This window comes from Bubalus kerabau, chromosome 10, assembly GCF_029407905.1.
Source record: "Bubalus kerabau isolate K-KA32 ecotype Philippines breed swamp buffalo chromosome 10, PCC_UOA_SB_1v2, whole genome shotgun sequence".
NCBI lineage: Eukaryota > Metazoa > Chordata > Mammalia > Artiodactyla > Bovidae > Bubalus > Bubalus kerabau.
The window spans coordinates 94,926,493-94,953,465 of NC_073633.1; the positions used below are offsets into that span (position 1 = coordinate 94,926,493).

The 26,973-nt window shown below is 42.5% G+C and overlaps 1 protein-coding gene across 1 annotated transcript; it reads left to right on the forward strand.

The window, feature by feature from the left end:
• The first annotated feature begins 38 nt into the window (after window positions 1-38).
• Window positions 39-22,222, forward strand: LOC129622137 (neurexin-3-like). The gene is made up of 3 exons (XM_055539027.1): window positions 39-144; window positions 15,646-15,947; window positions 22,022-22,222. The coding sequence occupies exons 1-3, from the start codon at window positions 39-41 to the stop codon at window positions 22,220-22,222; spliced, it is 609 nt and encodes a 202-aa protein (XP_055395002.1).
• The last annotated feature ends 4,751 nt before the right edge of the window (window positions 22,223-26,973 follow it).

The following is a 26,973-nucleotide window of genomic DNA, read 5'->3' on the forward strand; positions in this document are numbered from 1 at the left end:
CCAGAGCTAAAGCCCCTGAAACACAGTAAGCTTCAAAAATGGTAGTTGTCTTCATCACCATCATTAAAACCATCACGTTCAACTCAGGGCCTATGGACATCTTCTTGTATTTATACAGTGATAATGCCTATTCTCTAAGGCATCGTAGGATTGTAAAAACAATATTTGTAAAGGGACTCTCACTATTCCAGGCACATCGTAGAGGAGCAGTTGAGTTATAGGTTCTTTCCTTCTCCTGTCTTTGATGCCATCATGCTTTTCTATTTCATTTGACGGTGGGGCACTATTGCTCTTTTGTAAAATGGTCCAGTGTCATTGCGGAGAAGGCAATGGCACCCCACTCCAGTATTGTTGCCTGGAAAATCCCATGGACAGAGGAGCCTGATAGGCTACAGTCCTTCGGGTCGCTAAGAGTTGGACATGACTGAGAGACTTCACTTTCACTTTTCACGTTCATGCACTGGAGAAGGAAATGGCAACCCACTCCAGTGTTCTTGCCTGGAGAATCCCAGGGACGGAGGAGCCTGGTGGGCTGCCATCTCTGGGGTCGCACAGAGTCGGACAGGACTGAAGTGACTTAGCAGCAGCAGCAGCCAGTGTCATTGAGGGGTGGTCCAGAGGCCCCCATTGCTTGGGAACCCATGGTTAATTCTGAATCTGTGGACTGCAGGATATTTTGATGGTAATTTAAATTGTGATAATGACGTTCTGCTGTCTGCCTTAGTCCCGTGTTGATTTTAGTTGATGTAGTCCATCTGTCATGAGAGGATCACTCCTGAAGAGAGATAAGACCACACTTCTGGGCCTTTAAATCACAGAATGAGATTCAATCAGCTTCCTCTCAGCCTTCAATTGCCACCATATCCAGATGCATCTTTGCTGATAGCTGTGTATGGGTGTCACCATGTCTGGCAGGAATGAGCCAGCAGTTCTACTTGGTTTTTTGTGTTTTTTTTTTGAGTCTTGGATGGTGTTTCTATATGTCTTAAGTTTCCTCGCTTTCCATTATTCTGATTCATTCACTTAAAAATTGTGGTCAGAAGCCTTGATCAACTGGGGATAATATGCAAATATGTCTGGGATAGCCTGTGTAGCCTCTTCATATCATAGTTGGATATCTACATCATTCCTGATTGTATCACAACCCATGGACAAAAGATGCCATTGACAAATCTTACCCATTAATTAATGTCTGAAGAGGATTGCCGTTTTGGTTTTATTGACATCATGTTGTTTAGTCACTAAGTCATGTCTGACTCTTTGAGAACCCATGGGTTGTAGCCCACCAGGCTCCTCTGTCTGCGGGGTTTGCCAGGCAAGAATACTGGGGTGGGTTGCCATTTCCATCTCTTGGGGATCTTCCCACCCCAGGGATCAAACCTGCATCTCCTGCATTGCAGGCAGATTGTTTACTGCTGAGCCACCTGGGAAGTCCTTTTATCCATATCATGGGAACTGTAAATATCCGTCATAAATGGCTACACAAGAAAACTAAACCAATTCGAGCATCTCTTTCAGAGTCTTATAATCTCAATTTTGTGTGCCCTTTCTAATAACAAGTCAAATAATTTTTCCCTCTCTGTGAAACTTGAGCACACTTCTGACTGTACCCTCTGGAGTCAGTGTCCAGCTGTTTGGCCCTGGAGCTTCAGTGAGCTTGCTGAAGTGATACAGCATCTGTAAATGGTTTATGAATCATCTGACTTAGAAGGAGGGTTGCTATTTTAGATTCAGTGCATCAGAAGGGGATTTCCTTTTTATGCCTTCATAATTAAAGGCTTTTTTTTTTTTTAGCATTTATGTATTTGCAGTGTTTCAAATTTAGAGAATTCTTACAATTTTCTCTATCATTCTACTGATCTGTATTCATATCCCAGGGTATGTGGTTAATACATCTAAATGTTGAAAATCTACCCTTGTTGAGCAGATAGAGGTTACTATGAAAGCTGCAGAAGGATGCTTTACCAAATTAGATAATGTATGTGAAAGTGGCTTGGAATATGTGACAGAGTGTGCAAGTGTGTGTGTGTGTGTGCACATGCGCACATGTGCACACACATACATACAATTTAAATACATACACATGTATTTAAATTAATAGTTCATCTCCCACAGGAATACTGTTGACAGAGGCCTTTGCAAAATATTCCCAACCCTCAGCAGGAGACAGCATGATCTAAAGGAAAGCACACAGTGCTTAGAGGTTGACCTTGGCGTGTATTTTGAATCTGCTTCATACTAGCCATAGTGTTGTACATGTATTTCACCCCTTGTGAATCTCAGTTTTATCATCTGTGAAATGGGGCTAATAAAACTTTATTTCACAGGGCTTCTATGAGAGTTAGATAAGAAACATACCAAGTATTCCAATGGAAAGGCTCTCCTTCCGGATGACATATGAACCCACAGAAGTGTTATTTCCATTAATAATACTTTGGTTCTGGTGGTTAGTGTTTTGAATTCTTGTAGCTCCAATCACCAAAAAAGTCTTGGTCAATTCTGGTCAGATACTACGTGTGTAGTGTTAGTTTATTTAGACTCTCTCTGTGTTAAAGCCTGGACCGTAATACAAATTCAATAAATATTAATACCTGTCCTTTTTACACGATGGCAAAAAAAAAATTATACCTGTTAAAAAAGCTCTACTAATAATCTGAGGTGAAGAAATGATGCAAATGAAATAAGCACTTTATTCGAGTTCTATTTAGTTCAATTTATAATTGAATTTACAGTCACTAAAGATTTTCTCCTTTATTTAGGTTTCCTGAATTAAGTAGCTGATTTGTAAGTCTGCCTGCATTTTAGAGAACTTTCCCTCTCCACCCCCTTTCAGCATACCCCATCCTCATCCACCTTCAGGTTCACTGAAAACTAAACCCTTTTGTCAGTTACACTGGACCCTGAGCATCATCTGTCCCTTCCTGAGAGTCCTGGCGTGGGACAGTTTTCATTTTTGTCAGGATCAGACCCCATCTCCTACTGGCACCGTTATTCCTACAGGAGGAAAAGGAAATGCACACTTCATCATAAAAGAAGATGCAGCCCATGTCTCCAGGATTTGTACCTCTGCATTGGCATATTTCCGCAGTTTGTGTCTCTGAACGGGGTTTTAATCACCTTGGCTTGAGTGCTCAGCACTGAAAGCTTTAAGAGTACTGCAGAAATGGTAGATTAGCCACATTTAGCAAAATAGAAAGTTTTCATTGTGCCATAAAAAGCCTTATTGATCTTGTGCAGGCATTGACTCCAGGGCCTTTTAACCAGCCGTTCTGTCTAGACTTGCAGGCTAGCGCCCCCAGTGCTAACAAAGGAGGGCTGGGCTGCCTGCTGCCCTGGAAGGCCAAAGGGGTGGGCAAGGATTCAGGTTTCTCAGTGGGGATTTTCTTAAAGAACTAGAGTGATTTTATTCTGTCGTTGGGAGGCCTGTGCGGAGACTTGTCCCCTAGATCCCAGCTGGCTTTCTCTACCCCCAGCATTGGCTGCGGGGCCGTCACCTGGCGGTAAACACAGGTGTCTTCTCTCCCCTCACTTCCATCAGCTTTTCCCCTCTTTCCTCCTAAGAAGCCAGGCTGAACCCTGGGATGTTGGGGCACTTTGCAGTGGGTCTTCAGGAGTGGGCAAGGCAGGAGAAGAACCGGTTACTTTAGCATTGCTGTGATCAGTTCAACTTCATTTCAATTCAGTCTTCATTTAACACATTTTGGGGTACATGGGAGATTTTGAAAAGCTATGAATATCTGCCACTCAGAAAGATACTGTGGAGGAGTTGACATCTACCTGTAAATAGCCAAAGGATTTTTCGAGATTTATCTGGTGATTTAGGTATTTTATCAGAATCATCTGCAGGGATTTAACTTTAAAAAAATGAATGCTTATATTTCAAACATAAAAGAGAACAGACCCTGTCGTAGGGGATATTATAAACATTGGCTTAGTTATCGCCCATATGGAACAAATCTTAATGTTTTGCCATTTTTGCTTTATGTCCTTTCATAAAGACAATCCTGCTGAATATCTCCCTGTTTCCCTTTCTTCTCTCCCTCCCCAGAAGTAAACGCTATGTGGAATTGATGGGTAGATTTTTTCTATTTTTGTTGCCTATGAATAGTGCTGTAATATATAATGATTAGTGATCATTATGTGTGGGTATGTGTGCATAAATCAGTGGGAGTAAAATTTATTGGCTACACACAGTTTATATTCATTATTTTCTGTTTATCCTGGGCGGAATGAAGGAAATATTTGGTAAAAGTCTTTAATACCTTGTATTGATTCATTCTTCCCTGTTGATCACCCAAATGAAGCTTGGCAGTCTCTCAGTATCCTTGAGTCATTTTGGACTAGTAACCATTTGAGCTCCTGAAATGTCTGTAGGAAATTTCACATAACACCAAATCATCTTGTTTTGTTTTGTTTTTTTTGTTTGTTTGTTTTGTTTTTTGATATTTAAAGGTGGAAAAATTCACCAACAAGATGATTTAGATGTAGACTTATTAAGGTAGGAAATAGATTAAATCGTCTTCCAAGGTTTCCTCTGACGCTACAGTGATGATTTATTATGGAGGACTTTTTACTTGTTTTCATCTTGAATGAAAAGAGAAATTTTACAGAAGTATTTTAAAATTCCATGTGAACTTAAAAACCCATGTATTGCTTCTACATATCTTAATGTCTGTTTGAATTTTCCCAAATTCTGTGAACTTTTGTGGCATTTATATTCCTTCCTGAACATTATGTGTGAATACAGTGAGTATTTAATTTAGTTAGAAATTAGGGTTAGTACCATTGTTTTAAAGAAATCATTTTAGATGATCTGCTTCCTGTTCTAGGATCATTCTGGATGCATTTTATTGTTATTAATTTTGTTTTTGTCAAAATTACAGTCTTCCATCCTCTTCTTTCCTCCTCTGTGTCCCTAGTAATTTTCTTTGTCCTCATCAACTCTGTAGAATATAGTCTCACAATGAGATGTTAGGTACTCTGTACAATTGCCTTAGTTGTTGTGGAACTTTGATAAAAGATGCTAGTTAAAAAAAAATAAACATGCAGATTATTCTTTGAGGGCTGGGCCAAGGGTGAATGCTTATGTAGCTCTGTGGATGTGTGTGCTTTCTGTATTTTTTTATTCAAAAACATCAAAACTCAATCTAAAATTTGTCTTCAAGTTTGTGACCCTGGTTAAATTTTTACCATTCTATTCACCCATATCCTCGGTGTAAGTTCAAGAAACGCATCTGAGTAACACAGTGGCACAGAGCTGGCTTTAGTATTATTGATATAATCATTATATTTACTTATCATTGCCTTCATGCAGTTCCAGGTATGTCTGTTATCTTTGAAATCGGAGTGTGAAAGCAGTCCAGGCACTGGTTATCTGAGGTGACAACCGGCAACCATAGTGTCCTGAATTCATTGAGGAATAGACACAAGAGGGACGCTGGCAGTCAGGTCAAGGATCCAGACATTAGTTCCAGTGCTGGGAGAGCTGGGTTAAAGAATGTGGCTTTGATCTGCAGTCCTACTGGGCCTCCTGGTAATTTTCCCCCTGAATTAAACTCAATCGCTCAGCCATAGGTTGAAGAGTTAGAAAACCCCAGGCCTTCTCAAGTAGGGGCAGAGTCTACCTTGATAGATTTCACTGTGTGGGGGAGCCTAGAGGAGAATGCATGATTATCTTAGGAGGGGCAGAGCTGAAGGAGAGAGAGAGAAGTCATATGGAAATAGTGACCACCAAATTAAGAAATATGGATCTATGGGCGTCAGACCGAGCAGACGATTGACTTCTCTCCTTGGAGGATTTGAATGGGTAAAGGAGAGAAGGCCCATGTGTCATTCCAAATGACTGCCTTCTGGAGAGTTGGGGGGAGGGGGGATGCTTTCCTGAAGGCATGGGACAGGAAAATGGAGTTCCCTCTACAAGAGAGAGTGTGTTGTTGTGTTCAATGATGGTCTGACCCACAATTAAAATGAGAAGCCGGTAGTGAAAGAAGTGTAAATACAGTTTAACTCATGTAGATCTGGTGGTTATGGGAAATATTAGGCACAACATATCACATAAATTATTATCAGTGGGCGGCCGGCAGGGAGATGCAACACAATTGCTTCAGGCCAGGGCCCCTCAGTCATCTCATTCTCTCTTGGCAGTGTCTCCAGGATTCCTCTTTACCTTTCTAGGTGTTAGTCCATCCACTGGACCTGTTGATGCAACAGAGCTGAAGCTCTCCTCTGCCGGTTCTCCATCCCCGTGCCCCAGGAATATGACTCATAAGGTTCCTGCCTGCACCTTGAGCCTCATGTGCCTGCTGCTCTACCCACACTGAATTTCTCACCATCCCCTGGGCACCCCATGCTTTTCTAATAATCCTACCAGTGAATGCATTGTTTCTTTTTTTTTTTTGCTTTTTTTTTTTAAATTTTATTTTATTTTTAAACTTTACATAACTGTATTAGTTTTGCCAAATATCAAAATGAATCCACCACAGGTATATATGTGTTCCCCATCCTGAACCCTCCTCCCTCCTCCCTCCCCATTCCATCCCTCTGGGTCGTCCCAGTGCACCAGCCCCAAGCATCCAGTATCGTGCATCGAACCTGGACTGGCAACTCATTTCATACATGATATTTTACATGTTTCAATGCCATTCTCCCAAATCTTCCCACCCTCTCCCTCTCCCACAGAGTCCATAAGACTGTTCTATACATCAGTGTCTCTTTTGCTGTCTCGTACACAGGGTTATTGTTACCATTTTTCTAAATTCCATATATATGCGTTAGTATACTGTAGTGGTGTTTTTCTTTCTGGCTTACTTCACTCTGTATAATAGGCTCCAGTTTCATCCACCTCATTAGAACTGATTCAAATGTATTCTTTTTAATGGCTGAATAATACTCCATTGTGTATATGTACCACAGCTTTCTTATCCATTCATCTGCTGATGGACATCTAGGTTGCTTCCATGTCCTGGCTATTATAAACATTGTTTCTTTTAAGTAGAACGTCATCCCTTCTTTTGTATGGTGAACTCTTACTCATACGTGGAGGCCCATATCACCTCTTAAATGTTTACAACACTTGTAATCACTTTTTTATATGTGCATTATCAACAACAACAGCAACAGCTAATGTATCTAGGGCTGGGACCTGGGCCAGGAACTTTATCTGATTCATGTCTCACAGTGAATCTATGAAATATGTACTGTGGTTTTTCTCATTCTGTAGACTAGGAAAGTAGGAATTAGAGAAGTTAAGTAGTTAGCTGAGGTTCCACAGAGTTAGGTAAATTTCAGGGTTGGCTGTAAAACCCAGGTCTGTCCATTTCAAAGCCTTATTTTTATATTCCATGTTATCAAGTCCACAGTTCCCCTGCACTCCGAGCTACAGGAGGGTGCCCTGTGTAATGTGGGTCCTTGACAGGGTCTGGCATTCTAGTTTCTTCAGCTTTATAATTTCTTTTCAGTAAAATGGAGGTGAATTATTCCTATTCACATGGTACCTCACCTGATGCATAGTAGGTACCTGGAAATACTTATTCCTTGAATGAATAAACAGAAAATTTAGCTTTTATTATAATACAGTTGAGAGGTATGCGGTCTTCAGGATGCTGTTAGCTTTCTAGTGATTTCAGTGAAGTGTGATTTTCCAGGTCATTCTTTTGTAGACTCGACGCAGCTCCCCTCACCAGGATCCTGGCTGTTTATTTTCCAAGTGACAACTTGATTTACTATTTTCCTTCTCATCACTTTCAAGGAGCATCTGCAGGCTAGTAAGTGACCCAGGCAGCGTGGAAAAGTCCATTTATTTCTCTGCTGTATCTCTCCTACAGAGTCTGTGGATTAGGATTAGAAATGGCCTCAGGTGGCCAGGTTTCCCATGTGTGTGTTCTTTTGTAGTGCAGGATTGCTCATAACGACACAGTTTTCTGTCTGCTGGTGCGCTCTGCTTTTAAAATACCTGTTTGGGGGGTGTGGCAGGTAAAGGATCCATCGTTTGTCCTTGGTGGATGGCTCTGCAGTGTGGTCCATGCAAATGCTTTGGTTGGCCCTAAAATGAATTGTAAGGGAAATGGGACTGGAAGAAGCAAGAGGGAAGTCACTTGTGCCGTCCTTGTTTTCTTTCTTACTCAGTATGTTCCTTCCCTCATTCTAGCAGGAGATGTCCTTGGGTGATGTTTAACAGAATTCCCTCTGGGGAAGAAGATTTCTGCTTTTCCCTCATTTTTGCAGATATGGTCCTCTCATAGCCCAACCGCTAACTTGGGTGTCTACACATAGCTTGTAAGAAGCCCTTAGAGGTGGAAGTTGTTCTGTTTGTTGGATGCTTAGCAGGTTGCATGGAAAACAGAATTGTGTGTGAACAGACTCAAACCCATCCACCTTAACTTGTTCCTTTGCCAGCAAATGACTCAGACGGGCGTTTTCCCTCAGGGTGACTTTCAGATGGAGTGGAGATGCAGCCCCTATAGTTACGAGTAGAACGGTGGTGGAATCGTGGCCTTCTCAAAAAGTTTATTTCTGCTTTCTGTACCCCCCTGTCTTGGGCTCGTGCATCTCCCATCCTCCTTAGGGCTTCTTCCCTTGGGTAGAATTGGGTGATGTGTTAGTTTCCAAAATAAGACCCTGAAACCTCTCATTGCAACTGCACCCATGGAGGAAGGACAAAACCCTGCTGAATCTGTGGATCAGAGGAACAGAGTCAGCATGTCAGCCTCAGGACCACCTCCCTTTGTCTTCCAGGGAGGGCAGCAGTAGCTCATATTGTGTTTTGTGGCTCATTAGCTCCAGGGTGGGCCAGGCCAGAATTGCCAGCTGGGGTTATCTTTGCATCAGTGCAGAATAAAGTACCATGCTGCTGCGGAGGCCTATTGAAGGATGAAGAATTCAAAGATGAGAGTAGTGTTTTTTTTTTTTTTAAAAACATTTTATTTTGGGGTACAACTGATAAAGAATGTTGCAATAGTTTCAGCTGAACAGCAAAGGGACTCAGACATACATATATCTGTATCCATTCTTCCCCCCAAACTCCCCTCCTGCCGTCCAGGCTACCACATACCATTGAGGAGAGTTCCATGGCCATACAGTAGGACCTTGTTGGGTATCCATATTAAAATATAGCAGTGTGTACGTGTCCATCCCAAACTCCCTGACTATCCATTTCCCCCATCCTTCCCCCACCCCCAAGCAATCATTGTGAGTCTGTTTCTGTTTAGTAAGTTCCTTTGTATAATTTCATTTTAGATTCCACATATAAGGGATGCCATACAATATTTCTCCTCCTCCATCTGACTTATTTCACTCAGTATGACACTCTCTAGGTCCACCCGTGTTTCTGCAAATGAGATTATTTTATTCTTTTTTAATAGCTGCATAATATTCCATTGCATATATATGTACCACATCTTCACCTATTCCTCTGTCAGTGGACACCTAGGCTGCATCCTTGTCTTGACTATTGTAAACAGTGCTTCAGTGAACACTGAAAAGTGACATTGAAGGCGCTCAGTTGTGTCCAACTCTTTGGGACCCCATGGACTGTGGCCCTGCCAGGCTCCTCTGTCTGTGGGATTTTCCAAGCAGGAATACTGGAGTGGGTTGCCATTTCCTTCTCCAGGGGATCTTCCTGACCCAGGGATTGAACCCTGGTCTCCTGCACTGCAGGCAGATGCTTTACCTTCCGAGCCACCAGGGAAGCCCTTCCTGGTGAACACTGGGGTGCAGGTAAAAGAGGAGAACAGTTTTGCCTGTGTCTCTGGAATCTGTCCTCAGAAAGCTGGCTCCTGCTTCCTTTTCTGGAACTAGCAGGTGTTCTGCTCGGGCCCAGAATGCTGCCCCAGAGGGGTTGGCATTCTAACAGGCTCTCCTAAGTGGTATCTAAACATTCCATTTCTAAGGCTCTTTCTCTGATGAGGGTGAAGAGTGTGATCTCGGTCTGGCTTTTTCCCACCTGCTCCTACAGGGGATTTTGAGTTGAGCTGGCCCCACTCCCAGATCCCCTGCTTGGGCTCCTGCTGCCTGAGTGGGTGCTCACCTGTCATTGTCAGTGGTTTTTCCTTTTGACAGAAGGGACTCCATGCAGTTTCAAGACATCAGATACAGGGTCAGGCACCTTCTCCTCTGGGAATTTGAATTCCTGGCGAGGGTGGTAGTGGCCTATGTGCAAAAGTGATGGAATGAGAATCAGAGTTCTGAGGTTTTGGAACTGCTCTAAATGCTTCCAGGCGCCTTGGATAACCTACGTGAACTGTATGTCCCTCTTCCTTGCATTGATGTAGTCATAGCCAAGCAACCTCACAGACTGTTGAAGGAACACAAAGGATGATTAAGAAAGCATTTGGAAATATATAATATTTTTAAAAATGGTGAATAGAATCCCCCTTTACCCATTCCTGGGTTTCCCTGGTGGCTCAGTTGATAAATAATCCACCTGCAATGCAGGAGAGCTGAGTTTGATCCCTGGGTTGGGAAGATCCCCTGGAGAAGGGAATGGCAACCCACTCCAGTACTCTTGCCTGGAGAATTCCACGGACACAGGAGCCTGGTGGGCTACAGTTCATGGGCTCACGAAGAATCAAACACAGCTGAGCGACACACTTTCAGTTTTCACTTTACCCATTCCTGACCTGTTCTCACCTGAGCCCTTTCTTGCCTAGTGCTGTGTCCTTGTCCTCAAATTTTAACCTCTGGCCCTTGGCTTTCCATGGCTGCATTTGGATCTAATGTAGCCAAACTTTGGCTTCTTCCTATGGTCTCCAGGTTTTTAGAATCTCTGTCTCTCAAGTCCTTAGGCTGTCCCTTCTAGGAACTTTTGCTTCCTTTCTTATCCAGTGAAATGCAAACCCCACTAGGCTGTATCAACATTTGGGCTGAAGCAGTTTCAAGCACCCCCGGGAAGAGTAGTTCAAATGTGTTTTCTTATTTTCACTGGACCCTCTGCCTTCAGCTCTCATTTCTTTCCAGTTCACTCTCAACCCAACAGAAGCTGGATTGCATAATCTTAAATTTAAAAAAAACGCAAATCAGACCCTCCATCCTCTCAGTAAAGTTAGGCATTGGTTCCTCAGGACCTTTAGAATAAAGTTCCTATTTCTTAATCTCACAGCCTAAGACATCAAGCTATCAGTAACAACAGGCCCAATTCAAGAGAGAGATGTATTTCTTTATACTTCTTAAGTTCCACAGTAAAAAAAAAAAAAAAAAGACTATTTTAATCTATTTTGGAATTTCTCAGAGAAATAGTTATTGATATATAAGTCAGTAGTTGGATTTTTTGGGGGGGAGAGAGAGGAAAACAGAGCTGAGTAAATGCCTATTAATGCTGTGTATATATCAGTCCTTGGATTAATAAGTCATTTGAAAGATCAGTGCTTTATATGTCTATACAAACTGATTCAAAACCTCGAGTTATACTTACCTTGATTGCACCTAGTGTTTAATCAATTGGACACTTTCAAGTAATGGGCAAACGATTTGTTGTCATACAGGGTTGAGCTCTGCTTTTCATGCAGTGAGAGTAACATTTTTATTTTAACACTTATGCAATTGATTGTCAACTTTGGAGTGATATAATCTAAATGAATCTACACAGTCCATTAGCCATTTCAGCACCTGCCCTCTTGCCAAGCTGTAGCTTTACGCTAAGCCATTGTATGCTGTGTTACATAATCCCTGCATTCATTCTCTCTACCTTTTTAGCCTGAATACGAACAAGGTGACTGCATTGTCTCTTCAACCTCCTCCTTGGTGTAAACACTCACTATAGAAAGCAGATTTGGGGGCAGTATTAAATCTTTCTAATGGTGAGTTTGGAGAATTGAATTGGCTTAGAAACATGTTTGTCACTATTTGGCTTTGCATCCTTTAGTTATATTCACTATCAACTTAGTATGGTTTTCAAGGTGATAAGAAAGTGCTTGAGCTTTAGCCACTGGAAGGAAATTAAGACAGTTCGGGCTCCTAGGAGAAAAATGTCCGTTGTGAGAGTATAAAAGGAACAGTTTCTTCCAGGTCCTCAGGCTTTCTCCGGGCAAGCCCCTTGTTTTCTCTTTTAAAGACTGGGTCATGCACTGCCTATGCCTCTCCTTCCTGTGATGATAAAGGGGAAAGGAGCCTATGAATTAAAAATGATATGATTTTGCTTATCTCGAGTACGATTCAGGGAGTAGCTTTCAGTGGTCTACTCTTCATTGACACGTGAAGGAGATACACGACATCTCCTGCCTTCTCCAGCCCAGAGAAAGGGTTAAACTGGGGAAATTCATCATTGAATGAAGAGACTTAGAGGGTTGTGAACTGTTGCAGCAGTTTTCATTGTTGTCGTTGTTTAGTAGCTAAGTCCTGTCCGACTCTTTCTGGCCCTTCATGGTCTCTAGCCCACCAGGCTCCTCTGTCCATGGGATTTCCCAAGCAAGAACACTGGAGTGAGTTGCCATTTCCTTCTCCAGGGGATCTTCCCGACCCAGGGATTGAACCCACCTCTCTTACTTGGCAGGCTCTTTACCACTGAGCAGTTATTTACGAAGTAATATACTCTCAAGGATGCATAAAATCTTAATTGATGAATTTTCATGGGTATTAGCATAAATATGTGTGTGGTTTGCATAGTTTTTTCTCTCATTGGTTTTATTTCTGATTTATTTACTGTGATGGCCTCTTAATGATGTCATTTTTCTCCTGTGGCCTTCTACATAAAATCAGCTCTTTAGTTTTAAATACACTGATTCCAGGAGGAAAAGAGAAATATTTCTTTTGGTGAGGAAGTGTGATTTACATGGGGGTAGGAGGAATAGGTCTCTGGCTTAGTTTATTCAAAATTTGGGATGGTTTGTAAATCAACACATGGCTCAGTGGAACCATTCCTTCCCTTTGAGCAGCAAAATAAGGGCAGGTGGTATATCCAGAATGAAGGGCGAAAGGAAACTGGTATTTGGAGAAAAGTTTAGAGGCAGCAGAAGCCCAGAGTAGGACAGACTGTCTCGTCTTGGGCAACTCACTTATTCCTGGTCGTCAGTTTCTACCTTAATAAAAAAAGAATGTTTTAAGTCAGGCCATCTCTAAAATCCTTTATAGCTCTAAAATTTATTATTTTGACAGACTCCATGGTCTAATTATGTGAAAAATATTAAGCGCCACATAGTATATTAAATAATATCCTGGGGCCTTGCTGTGCTGTGTCAGGCCTTTCCCCTTTGAAGGGTACTCGATGATTAATTGGGGCTTCTCTTTAGAAGCCCTCCTTTCCTTGCTCGTCTGTCTGAGTTCACTGGGCGCACGAGGTGTAACTTAGATGTTTGTAGAGACACCCACTACTGCAGCGGGTTGGGTGCTGAGGACAGGCGTTAGTAGCTGGTTCTGCGCACATCTGTGTTGTTAGGAAGAGAGCTTAGCGGTGATAACTGCATTGGATTTGCCATCTTCTGCTGCAAATCAGGGTCACCTCCCGTCTACTGTACAAAAGAGCTTGTCCAGTTGAATTCTGACAAAACTATTTCTGCAGAAATGGGAAGAGAGCTAATGAAAGTAGGGCACTAGGGGATTGGATGGATGGACCCGTTTCAAACATGTAGTGCCAAATATCTACTCTGATTTTGGGGGAACTGATTTTGGTAAAATACATCTGGCATGGTACGTGCTGAGTAGTACTCACTACTTATATGTGTAAGCAACACCGCGGTCACTTAGAGTGGGACAAGTCCCTTTTGCTTATAGCAGTGCGTGTGCAAACAGAAATATGCAGGTGTATACGTATCCCTGAGGCCCTCTGGAAGATACAGGACACACTTAATCTCTGTTTTAATTCTTTGGAGTGTGACGTTGAGGTTTACGTTTTAATGATGTGGTGATGCTATGATGAACTTAATACTATATATTGGGTGGTCATCTCTTCACATTATGAGAGTGATGTTTATCTCATGATAAGAAAGTATTTATTTGATTTTCCTTAAGGAGCTTACCAAAGGCTATGATGGCTGATAAGGATTTGAGTTAAGGTGGATTGGCTTTGGTTAGGTATAGAAGGAAAAATAGAATTTCCTCAACTTTACTTTGTAGCCCCACCCCACCCCACCCCTCTTTAAAGGGAAACTGCATATCTAAATTTGTTTTATCGCTCATTTCCTTTTATCGAGAGGTACTTTTGACCAACCCTGATACGAAGTTGTTGTATAGTGGCTAAGTCGTATCCCATACTTTGCGAACCCATGAACTGTAGCCTACCAGGGTCTCTGTCCATGGGATTTCCCAGGCAAGAATCCTGAAGCAGGTGGCCATTACCTTCTCCAGGGGATCTTCCCCACCCAGAGATCGAACTCTAGTCTCTTGCCTTGGTAGGCAGATTCTTTACCGCTGGGCCACCAGGGAAGCCATCTACTCTAAGTGGGGTTGCCTGACAAGAGGACAGATGGGAGTGTGCATGTGGAGTGTCTAAGTTATAAATCAACAAATAATTAAGTCAAATACTTTCTATCCTCTTGCCTTAAAAATAGATCCTCGAAACTACTCGGTTAAGTCTACAGGTGAACTACAGGTTCACATGTAGCATTTCCAGATTCCTGGGAGTTCTGCTTCGGGAAATATCAGCATAGGCAGAGCTCGCCCCTCTGGTTGGCTCTGTGGCCTTTTACACCTCCTCAGCTCCATCGCTGTCACAGGGGTCTGGTACAGATGCACGTGGGCTCCTCCACCCACATGGCCAAGGTCTGTGTAGACCTGTACAAATAGTCCCCAGGGCTAGTCCTCAGACCTTGGGGTATGTACACTGACAAGCATGATTTGCCTTCAGGAAATTGATCCAGGGAAGAGGCCTGCACAAACCCTGGGAACACACTTGGGGCTCTTTGGGTAGCAAATTATAGTCCCCCAGGGTCTAGAATATGATCTTGAAAGAGAGTCTGGGTCCCAGTGGGATACCATGTTAGCTCTGTGGACCCCTGGTCCTATGGGGAGATGTTGCATAGGACGGTCTGACCAGGCCATCTCAAAGACTTTCAGGGAGTGGTCCCTTGGAATAAAAGGGAGGCATTGCTGTCTAGTGTAATATCAAAGCATATTATCGAAGTCCATTCTGTTCCCTGTTCCTCATCTGCTCAGTAATTTCCTCAGGTTCAACCTCCTGTTTAGAAACCCAGTCCTGTTCCACTGGGTGCAGGACTATACCATGGAAACCAAACTTAGCCATGTTACCAATGGAGAGAAATTAGAGCCAAATCTTTCAGGGTAATTGATTTTTATTTATTGGTCAATAAAAGGTACCTGGAGCTAAAGAATGCTCTGTCAGAACAGTTAATTATCCATTCTAAACCAGCCCTTTTACAGACATTTAAAAGCCGATATTGATGCAAAAGCAACAAAAGCCTCACTTTACTGTTTTGCATGAATTTTCCCTTTAGGTTTTTCTCTGGGAAAATTTGAAGGCAAGGCAGCAAGCCTTCCTGCATCATCATTTTAGTCTTCTGCCCTTGCGTGAACACACAGCTTCTCAGCTAGTTTCCCTGGTCCTTAGATACAAGCCTGTGGAAGAGGTGGACGGAGTGTTGTGCTGGCATCAGGCCCCTGGCAGGGCCAGTGCCCTGTACTTGTGTGTGTTCTCTTTGGTATTTGACTTGGCTCCTGCCAGTCAAGTGTTGACCGCTCTCCCCTTTTCTTTCCCTGCAGCTCGAGAGGAGAATGTGGCCACTTTCCGAGGCTCAGAGTACCTGTGCTACGACCTGTCTCAGAACCCGATCCAGAGCAGCAGTGATGAAATCACCCTGTCCTTTAAGACCTGGCAGCGGAATGGCCTTATCCTGCACACGGGCAAGTCGGCTGACTATGTCAACCTGGCTCTGAAGGATGGCGCGGTCTCCTTGGTCATTAACCTGGGGTCTGGGGCCTTTGAGGCCATTGTGGAGCCAGTGAATGGAAAATTCAATGACAACGCCTGGCACGATGTCAAAGTGACACGCAACCTCCGGCAGGTAATGGCTGAGGGCAGAGAGTGCCCGGAGGCCCCTCTTAGGGGGCTGGGGAGGGAGCGTGAAGTAGGTGATGGGCTAGGTTACATGGAGAAGGGTAGAGTACCATATGGGTGTGCATTTATCAAGCTTTCTCCCAGCCTTTACAATTTCACAAGGATAATGATTAAAATATGTTTCTCCTCTTACTTCAATTCTCCATGTGCGCTTGTTATTTAAGAAAAAAAATTCAGTTGTATAGATAATAAAAGTTATAAATACTTTCCTTTTATTCTGCTTTCTTTTTTTTTATCATCTTCTTGATTACATTTGTACCTTGTATTATTGTTAAATTCAGTTAGGGACAGCATTTTATTTCTATAGCTTGGTAGATTTTCTTCCTTCTTTGAACGTATGTTTTGTTTTTTAAGTAAGTTAGCCATTACCACGATGCCATATTTTTAATTTCTTCCAGAGAAAGTCTTTCTTTTTCTTTTCCTTTTGATTTACCAGCCCCTCACCAATTTTTTTATTCTTTTCTTTTATTCTTTTGGTTGTTGTGTTTACCTCTAGCCTTGGAGTGAATTAGCTGGAATCTTTCTGAATTCCTTTGTTTCTCTGTTCCTCGCTGCTACTTTATTGCCCCTGTCTCTACCTCCGAGACTCTTCAGTTGACTAGGAGGCCTGGAAAGTGGAAGGACCCACATTAAAAAGTCAACTTTGGAGCAGCCTTTCCTGGTTCTGTACGTGCTTGAGAACTCCCATCGCTTGCTGAGGCTAAGCAGGCGGCTCCGTCAGGTGACAACACTCTCAGAAAACCTTAGCCAAGTGAGGTTGTTTTCTGTTTATAACTAATAATAATCAAACAACAGCAACAATAATAATATTTCACCAGCCCACATCAGGAAAAGATTAAAATCACTTCCTGTAAAAGTCAAGGTCTGTCCTGAGACTGCCTTTTCCAGCTTCTGTTTTCACTTGCTTTTTTTTCTTTTGAATTTGTCATTAAACCCGGTTGGACAGCATTTATCCTTTATTAATCAGAAAGCATTATGTAAATTTCAAGAAGGTGCTTATCAAATTTTCTTCTGCAGTATGATTGATTTAATGCCTTCTGTAAACATAAAGGCATAAGAAGTGACAGGTATTTGCATATGTTTTCTGTTTGATAAAAGTGTAACTCCTTCATAATGCTAAATAAATGGAGAAGGCCCACCCACAGCAGAAACACACAATTTTCAAAACACCCATTTCTATACTTAAGCATGTCAAGGAAGCCCCAGGTTGGCTATTTTATTATATCTATGGTGCAGTTGCCAAATTGTAAGAGTTAGAGTCCCCAGACATCCTAATACACATAGATCGAACATTTTTAAATTACCATTTTATATTTCTCCTGCAAGGCCAAAGAATTCTATTGCTGACATTTTCTCTCATCATTCCTCACCTGCACTTATAGGAGAGACACACTCAGCTGCCAAGAGAGCCCAAGTAAAATGTCCATTCGCTAACATAAGGGCTTGAAATGTTTGAGTTGCAGAGTCTAGACCAAAAAGTAAAATATGACCTTTTGTTGGTTTCCACTGGCCGGTACACAGTAACACCCTTCTGGCATCAGTCAGTGGAGGGGGAGATTTTCCTGTCCTGGGGAACAGAATCTGGTTGTATTCTCACCAGCTGCTCTGCTTCTATATCTCTCTCCCACCCCACATGCTTCCTTGCCATTCTAGAATGATTTCAAATAGCCAGAAAAGGTTCACTTTGATTTCTACTAAAAACACTTCTCTCAAATAGAGTTGGGCCCTAATTCAGTCCTTTACACTGAAATGGGGACAGACCAGACTGTGATTCAAATATGGGTTGTGCTGTTTGAGTCTCAGTAAGCAGAGGAAAGCAATGCTGGAGGGTTTCTCTTCCAAGTTCTGAGCCCCAGCTCCACTCTGTGCCCTTGGACAAGCCATTTAACCTTCCCACACCAATTTCCATTTGCGAGATGTTGATTATAACCCTCCCCAGCCATGTGTGGTAAATATGCAAAGCACCTTATGTTCCAGGAGGGTTATGAGCTCATCTGTGGTCTGGGTGCTAGACTCGCTGGGACACGCACATGATTTACAGGCCGAGCGTGCTGTCCGAAGGTGACTGCCTCTGTCTGTCCCTAAGGATGCAGCTAAGAAGAGCTCTCAAGACAAGGCTAGTGAGGCCCGAGGGTGTTGGGGGCATTTCTTGGCAGAGGGAGTATGAATCTTTTTGAGAAAGTGCACCTAAATTCAGACCTCGTTGAAATCTGGACTGAATTTGGCATCCAAATGCAATTTATTTAAAGAGGAAATACCTCAGAAAAGCAGAGTTGACTTTGCAAATAGAATCTTTTCAACCCTGAGTCATCTCTGATGATTATTTTTCCCATAAAATACACTTATAACAACTTTTTGAGTTCCCTAGGATACGTTTGAAGGAGTGGGAAGCCCTCCTTTAATTGAAATAGTAGGAAGTCTATTTCAATTAAACTTAATCACTTCATGAATATTTGATAAGCTGATGGCAGCCATGTCTGCTTTTTTTGTAAGGGTGAATGGCTTCTGTGGTAAAGATTGACCTGAGGAAATTTTATTGGAATTTCCTTACCAAATGGAGCAGAGCTTTTTCCCTTTCTTTCTTCTTGGTCATCTACTCATGGTTCTGCTTTGGGGCTAAAGTCAGTGAAAGTGTTGGTTTGCTCAGTAGCTTTTAGGTTAAGTCAGGGCCAAATTTGGGCCTCCCAGGTGGCCCCTAGTGGTAACCCGCCAACCAATACAGGAGACATAAGGGATGGAGATTTGATCCCTGGAAAGATCCCCTGGAGGACGAAATGGCAACCCACTCCAGTATTCTTGCCTGGAGAACCCCATGGACAGAGGAACCTGCCAGGCTACAGTCCATAGGGTCGCAAAGAGTTGGATACTACTAAAGTGACTTAGCGCACAGGGCAAGTTCAGGCACTTGATTGAGGGTTCTGAGTAATGGAGAGAATGTGGATTATTTGTTCCAAACCATCACCAGGATTAGCACCAAGGTAGCAAGGAGTTTTTGTGGGGGTTTTTTTTTGCTTTGGTTTGGTTTTTGGTCCATGACATTGACTCCAAGGTCATGACCATCACAGGACTTGCTTGACCTCGATATGACACTTTAATCAAACCACAAGCATAAAACTGGGTTGCCCGTCTTTATCTCCCTCCAGCCCACTAATTTAACATTTGAAAGCTGTGAAGAAGAGACTAATCGTAGGGCTTCTGTAATCACTTTTAACCTGCCAGTCCTCTCTGCTACCCATGCAAGAAATAGCTTCAAAGCTTGAAAGACATTCCTAACAAGGAATGCGGGGAGCACGACACCAACAGCAGGCATTCCAGCAGAGTAAACCAAATAATGGCATCATTGGATAATGATGAAGACTCGAACTATTTTGGCACATTCTAACGACACAGTTCCTCTAACCCAAGAAGGCAGGAAAGAGAAGAAAGTTCCCCTCCTGCCTCACAAAGGCACCCCAAGTCAAGGCAGTTGTGGATCTTTAAATTACCTCTGGAAACACAGAGTGAGCTACATTATATGGCCTTCATCTGCCTGATGTGAACAGGAAACATTCTAAGCTCTTTTTGTTCTAGGAAAAGTCATGATCGTCCATGCATGTAGTCAGAGTCAGATGTGAAAAATAAAAAGTCCCCAAAGTACGGGTATTTCAGCTCTATTTATTGATTTACCGAAGTTCAATGATAAACTTTGGGGGTCTTTTCTTTCAGGAGAGGTGGACTGTATATGTGCTGAGGGTGGGAAGGGCGTGGGGGCAGTGTTCATTCAGAAGAGCCCTTGGAAAGTAAGTATGATGCTAATTCCGACCTGGGTGAGGTCCCATCTGGTGGTGTTTGGGAGAAGCGGGAGTTACGGACGACAAGGTGGGCTGCAGCTCCTTTCCTGGCTGCGAGCCTGGCGCCAAGGTTTTCCATAGAGTCCTGGTCTCATTGTCTTCCCCCACTCTCTTTTTCTGTGTCGGGTGCCTTTTTTTTGAAAAACTAACCCAAGATCATTCATGCAATGTGTCATTTTACTAACCGACTAATGTACTAACACCCTAACGACTCATCTTTGTTTTTAGTTTTTTTAATTAACAATCGTTCTGTTCACAATTTTTTAATTTCCTTTCTTCCCCCTTTTCCGCAAAGCACTCAGGCATCGGACACGCTATGGTAAACAAACTACATTGTCTGGTAGATATCATTCTTATTGTCTCTTTTTTTGGGTTTGCCGTGTGTTGCCCCCCTTTTCCTCCCCAAACCCCCCTTTTATCCTCTTTAAACTTGTTTCTTTTTTAAATTTTTTGTTGTTGGTGTTGAATGAAATACAAGCCTTTCTTTTTCTTTAAAAAGAAAATGGAAGGGGATACATCTGTCCTGACAACATTTGGATGACTTTGGTTGGGACAGTTTCCTTTTCTCCACTATTTTTTTTTTTTCCTAAAAAAATTTTTTTTAAAGAAATATTCTTTGTTTAGCTAAATTCATTTTGTTTTCTTATTTTGCAACTTCCAAGTTACAGACTAGGGACAACTGAGATTTCTATTGAGGACTTTCTTCTCTCCGTGTCTTCCTACCCCCTCACTCTTCCAACTTTCTTCCTCCCCAACCAACCCCCAAACTCCTGAGTCCCCCCTTTTTCATTCCCTTTTGTGTGGCTGTGGTGGCCACAGGTGATCTGGGGAGGAAAGTACTCTGCTTCCTGTGTTCTTCCTTTCCCTTCTTGCTCCTTACTTCCCGCCTCGGCCAACGGGAGCTCCGCCAATTGTGTTCTCCATCCAAACTCTGCATGGCATGTTCCTGTCTCGTGAATCCCCCATTAGCATCAGAACCTGTCTCCTCATTTTCCTCCTCGCTACTAACAACCTACCAGTCATCAAGCCTACACCACCTTCTTTTCTCTCTTTCTCTCTCTCTTTTTTTTTTGTCTCCACCCTTCTTCGTTCTCCTCTCATCCTTCATATGTTTTGGGGTTGGGTTTGGACTTTTTCTTTTCTTTTTTGTGTTAGTAAGGGAGGTGGCAGGCAGGGGAAAGATGACCCTTTGGTGTTGAGTGTGTTTTCTTTCCTCACTTCCATCTTATTCAGTTGATTTAGTGCATGTAGGTGTGAAGTGGATTTTGGTTCTTTTCTTTCGCTCTCTGCACCCGGTCCCACGTCCCTCCCTTCTGTTCTTCTGCCTTCTCTCTTGGCTCCAGATAAGTTCCGCATGGGTGTGTCAGCGTGTGGTGTGTGCATGCTCTGGGGCCTCATCTTTTCTCTGCACCCTCTGCTCCTTTCATGGATGTTGGGTGTATGGGTGCTATTTCTTTCTGGTGGGCATTATTATTATTATTTTGGCTCTTATGCCTCATCATTCCTTTCTTTTTGTTAGCGTTGCCTTTTTGGTTTGGGTCATTTCTTCCCTGGGTGGTGGTGATGGCAGTCAAGGGAGGACAGGGGTTGATGTCCTGGGTAGTCCACAGCATGTATCACCCATGACTCATCAAACTCAAGACCCTTTTCCTTCCCTCCCTGAATGCATGTTTGTCAGTGTGGTGTGAGCCTGAAAGGAAACAAATTAAAAAAAAAAAAAAAGAAAAAGAAAAGAAAAAAAGAAACAAAAACCATCAACAACCAAAGACCAACCCCCTAACAAACCCCATCGTCTAATGTCTCCTTTGCTGTTTCTCACGACCACCGTAAATTACAATCATTCAAAATTAAGCCATCATTTTACCAATGAACCGAGACAAGTGGTGTCGTCTGAGGATAGTTCCATTTTCTAGCCTGACTGAAGAGGACATTGGGTAGAGCGAGCCGCTCAGCTTGGCAGTTCTGAGAAACTCTCCCGGGGGTCTGCAGGCGAACACCGGAGGCTTGGGCCACAGGGAGGCAGACTAGAAAATGGAACTTGGCTGCACATATCAAAATCAAACCAAAATTAGAAAGAATACCTCACCCAAATCTTAAGAAAGTGATGCCACAGGTAGGGCAAGCCCCCGGACTTTGACAGGACCTTAAGGTCATTGTTGGGATTTCTTTTGTCCCTGTGTCCCTCCACCAGGTGACCATCTCTGTGGATGGGATCCTTACCACGACAGGCTACACTCAAGAGGACTACACCATGCTGGGCTCAGATGACTTCTTCTACGTGGGAGGAAGCCCAAGTACCGCTGACTTGCCAGGCTCCCCCGTCAGCAACAATTTCATGGGCTGCCTTAAAGAGGTGAGTTCACCCGTTCCGTTTAACATGCTGACTGTCTAAGCACAGGTGAAATTTCCGGTTCACTGACTGAATCTGTCGTCTGATCTATGAGGTCAAAAGTTGTAGCAGAAAAGACTCTGGACTTGGAAGTGGAGGCCCCGGGTTCTGATCCCAGCTTGGACCGGTTACAGGACCATGGGTTTGCCACTTAAATACCCTGTGATTCTGTATGCTCGTCTAATGAATCACCTGATCCCCACAGGTAGCTGTGTTTTATAAATGAAATTAAATAACCCAGATGAAAGGACTTTGAAGTCACAAGGATATAGACCTGTGTAAAGTTTGATTTTGTACTTTCGACTCGGCAAGTCGGGAAGCCTTAGCCAAAAGTGGCTCCATTTGCAGCTGTGTGTCTTGTCTAAAACATAACATATGTATTACTTTACCTTTGCTGAGCTTAGTGTTCCCAAGAGTCTCATTACTGAGATGAAGAAAAATTCTTGGAATGTAATATTAAAGCCCAGAAAACTGGTTTTCCCTTTTTTTTTTTTTTTCCTCCTGGAGAGCTAGCAGCAGCTGTGAGAAAGCAGTGGGGTTTTGCCATTACTCATTTATTACTATTGTAGCTGATATGTTGAGACCTCTGTCTGAGAGCGAGGGAGCTTGAGTCAAGTGTAAGTTCAATCTCTAAGGTCAATTGTTGAGGCAAAAGAAATCAGACTTGATTTGCTGGATTCTTTCAGCAAACAGTGTCATCAGCACAGCGCACTGCATTTTCCTTTGTTTAATCTAAGCTAAGCTTGATTGCCTAAGATAGCTATACCATTCCCCTGGGGAAATTCCTTGAGAAGCTAACAGTGTTCTTTCTTGTAAATAAAGATCCCTTGTGACATGTTATGTATCTCCTCTCAGGGCACATGTCTCATTCTTATTCTGGTTACTTGAAATTGGTTGCATATCAGTCACATATGAGACAGCATCATGCATGGAATCACTCATGCCACTCAGCTGTGAGCCGTGTCTAGACGGGAGTTACGTCTGTCCTGTGTGGCATAGAGCAAGTGCATAATAAGTATGCATTAAATGGATGAACTTATCAAATAATCATTGGGTACCTTTTTTTTATTTTTGGCTATAACTAAATGTAAAGGCTTTTTTTAAACCATAATCTGCATATTTGAGGAATTTATAATGTGGGAAGAGAGATGAAACTTCTCAGGGAACAGGTACAGTTCGGGACACTGTGTGTGCAGTGCCACAGATGACATGCTCTAACTGAGCAGAGGAAGTGATACATTTTAGGTGGGAGTCAGCGTTGGAGAAGAAATGGTGTTTGAGCTGGGCCTTGCTGCAATAAACCATGTGTACATTGAGAGGAAGGGGTAAGACAGAGACGTGCCAAAGAGGGAAAAATCCAGGTACAGCTTTGTATTGTTCTTGGTCTGAAGGAGAAATGGCAGGAGAGAACTCATAGTGTGTTTTCCTCTCTGCTGGGCATGACCTAGCCTTCTGCTGACCACGGGGACTGCACAGGTCATTCCTGATGCTGTTGTGGTAGACATAGCACGCTTCTTCCCTGGGATTTACTCCCATTTGAGGAGGATAAAGGTATAAACTTCTCAGTGACTGATGAACCTTGAAGGAGTCTTAAACACTGTTAAATCACACGCCATTGGAATTGCCCTCTCATCAGAAATAGATGGCCACGTTCTGTCTCCTCGTTGGTGGCTCAGGAATGAATGAGGCGTTGAGTACTGTGCAGAGTGCATCTGTTTATGTAGTGAAACAGCCCTGAGCCACCTGGAGTCTCTCCAGGACAGCATCTAGGGGTGGCCTCTAGGACTCATCAACCCCCTCCACTGCCGCCACCCCCCTCTCAGAACACAATTATGCTTTTTGAGACAAGGAGACAATTTCCCAACTGCAAATCTATCAGTCAGTCAAGAAGGATGCCCCTGAATATTTTGAAACAAGCCTCATAAAAGTATGAAGATATCTCCAATGGTTTTATCCATGGAGAGCCTAAAGTAAATAAAATTTACACACACACATACCACTCTCTCCATGTAGAGAGCAGACAGCTTCAAAAGTCTGTGAAAAGTAGCACATAATAGCTTAAAAATTAAAGATAGTTCTGAAAAGCAGTGTCAATGACAGAAATAAAAATAACATCTTTTATTTATGTGTAAATAAAAATATACACATCTTAGCTAGTAGCTAAACAGAACTTAAAGCCACATCAAGTCAGAAGGAATTCTAAAACAGTTAAGGAAATGGTAAGCAAAACTAGAACTTAACCTAAATTTTTGGCCCATCTCTCCTTTACATATATAAGATAGTCTTTCTAAGGGACTTGGGGGGCTTTCTCATTTGTCTGAATGTTTTAAACAGATAACTTTGAGTCTCATGAAATCCTAGCATATTATTTCTTTCCATTTAATCATTGAAAATCACTTTTCTGTGGGCAAATGTAGTAAATTCTTGTTCTTGGCATTTCTTCTTGACAGTTTAGTAAACAATAAAAGCTCCCAGCTCTTTTGGGACTTTGCTCCTTGATAAATCCCACTTACCCACTTCAACTATTTCCCTTTAGGACAGTCTGCAGTTATTTTCCAACTTCTTCTTCCCTTCTCTCTCTCTTTCTTCCCCTTCCTGTCATCTCTGGCCATTTGTGGTTCTAGGAGCTGTGTGCTTTTATGTGTTTTTGTTTGTTTCAAAATGGGGACCTGGGGAAGACACTATGGGATTTATCTTTTGGACCATTGATAGTTTGTAGCACAAAGTTGTTTTTATCTTTGGAACTACAGTTACTTTACTCAAAGTTAAGTTCTGGCTCCACACTTGAGTCAAAGCATCTGTGGATTTCACCTGTATGCACAGCTCCTAATTTGATACCAGGGTAAAAGCATGACATGATCCAATTATTGTGTTCTACTTTGCACACCCTAGTTATCAATTCAAGGTTTGTATCCACTTAAACATCACAAAATCCATTCTTGTTCCTCTTCGTGTTTTTGTGTTTTAATGTGTCTGTCTTACTTTTGTTCTTGCTGTGTCTGCAGCTCCTAGAATGGTTCTTAGCACCTAGTGGGCTCTCAATAAATATTTGCTAAATGAAATCACATGTTTGTAAGTAAAGAAAAAAAACAAAAACCTCTAGATAAATGCTCTTAGGCACACTTGACTATGCGACTTTCTTGGAATCATTAAAGAGCATCCTGGCATGGCAATAGTTGAATCTTTCAGGAACCTGCCAGCTATCTGATATGAGAGAAATGTTACATAAAAAGGCCCAGCATGGCTAAAAGAAATACATTGGCACCCCTTCTGGGAAGAACAGGATTGAAAAGACTTTGAGGAGGCATCATAGTATAAATGAAAAGAATGCCGAGTTTAAAAATCAGAAAACCTGGTTAGAAATTCCAGCTTTCTTACTTCCTGTATGGCCTGGAGTAAGCCACTGATCTTAATTGAGCCTCAGTCTCCTAACTCATAACATGGAGATAATAAGACGTCTGTTGTGTTCTTAAGAACGAATGGAATAATGTACGTACAAGTGAAACCATACATAAATATATAATGAAGTTTTGCTACAATAATTGTGATTAAGAATTATGTAATGATTCTTATAAAAAGAGTTTGTGAATATAAATGTAAGCATAAGTGAATATTCATTAGCACACACGGTGTCTATATTTCCCATATTACCAAGTCACTGTTTGGGGGGAGAACAACTTTATTCTGAGGTTCGCCTTACTAAAATTCTCTTATTTTCACTGAAATAGGGATCGTCCATCTCACCCACACTCAGTCTTTACCTAGTTTGTTGCCTTTGGAAATTTATTTGACACCTATCAATCTCCCTTCTATTAAAATGTGAGCTCCATGAGGACAGAGGCCGCATCTGTTCACAGGTGTTTCACGAAACACCTAGAAGAGTTCTTGGCTTAAAATAATGCCTTCAATAAGCATATCTGGAATGAATAAGTTAATTAATGAGCAGACCTCATGGAGCTCTAAAATCTGAAATTTGGATCCACAGTTATATGCTGAAAACCTACAGTATGCCAAGGATATGCTAAGACACAAAGATGCATCAGAATCCTTACCTCAGGGGACCTCACAGTTAGTGGGGGACACACAGATATATTTTCAAGAAAAAGCATTTAATGCACAAAAAGAGGCATTCCCCAGGTGCAGTGGGGCTGCTGAGAAGAACTTAGAATATCACAGGGTTCAGGAAAACTCTGGAGTCAATGATGCCCAAGAAGAAGACAAACAGAAATGAACAGGGAAAAAGTGATGCTGTGTGGTGACGGGGCAACATGAGCAAGGGCCAAGAAACAGAGCAGATCGTGGTGTCTGGGCAAGGAACTTGCAGATGGTTTGCCAATGTCCGGGAACAAAATACAAGATCTGGAGTTTTGATGAAGTATCAGCAGAGTTAGTTAGGGGCTAAGTCATGCTCTACCCTTGGACTTTAGGTAATGGGGAGCCATGGAAGGATCTGAAGTAATAGAATGACATGGATTAACAGGTTGTCCATCAGGCTTTAAATTGCCTGAGAACTGGTTAGTCCTTCTGCTGCTTCTACTTGATTTATCTTTCTGTCCCAGGGTACTGAGGAGCAGTCAGAAGGCTAGTCTGTTGGCTTTAGCCCTGGGCGAGGAGAGTGAGTCTCTGGATCATCAGGTTTCCGCAGAAAAGTGCTTCCTTCTGACTCCCATTTCATTTTCCAGTGATCTTCCCTGTCAGGACATATGTTTATCCTTTCCTCCGTCCTTGGCATTCCTGAGCTCTTATAGGATGAA

Bases quoted from the DNA above. Each gene is read 5' to 3' on its own strand.
- LOC129622137 (XM_055539027.1), top strand. From the start codon at position 39: ATGGTAGTTGTCTTCATCACCATCATTAAAACCATCACGTTCAACTCA. The intron at 145-15,645 runs GTAGGATTGTAA...CTTTCCCTGCAG, and splicing joins TGCCTATTCTCTAAGGCATC to CTCGAGAGGAGAATGTGGCC. The intron at 15,948-22,021 runs GTAATGGCTGAG...TCCCTCCACCAG, and splicing joins TGACACGCAACCTCCGGCAG to GTGACCATCTCTGTGGATGG.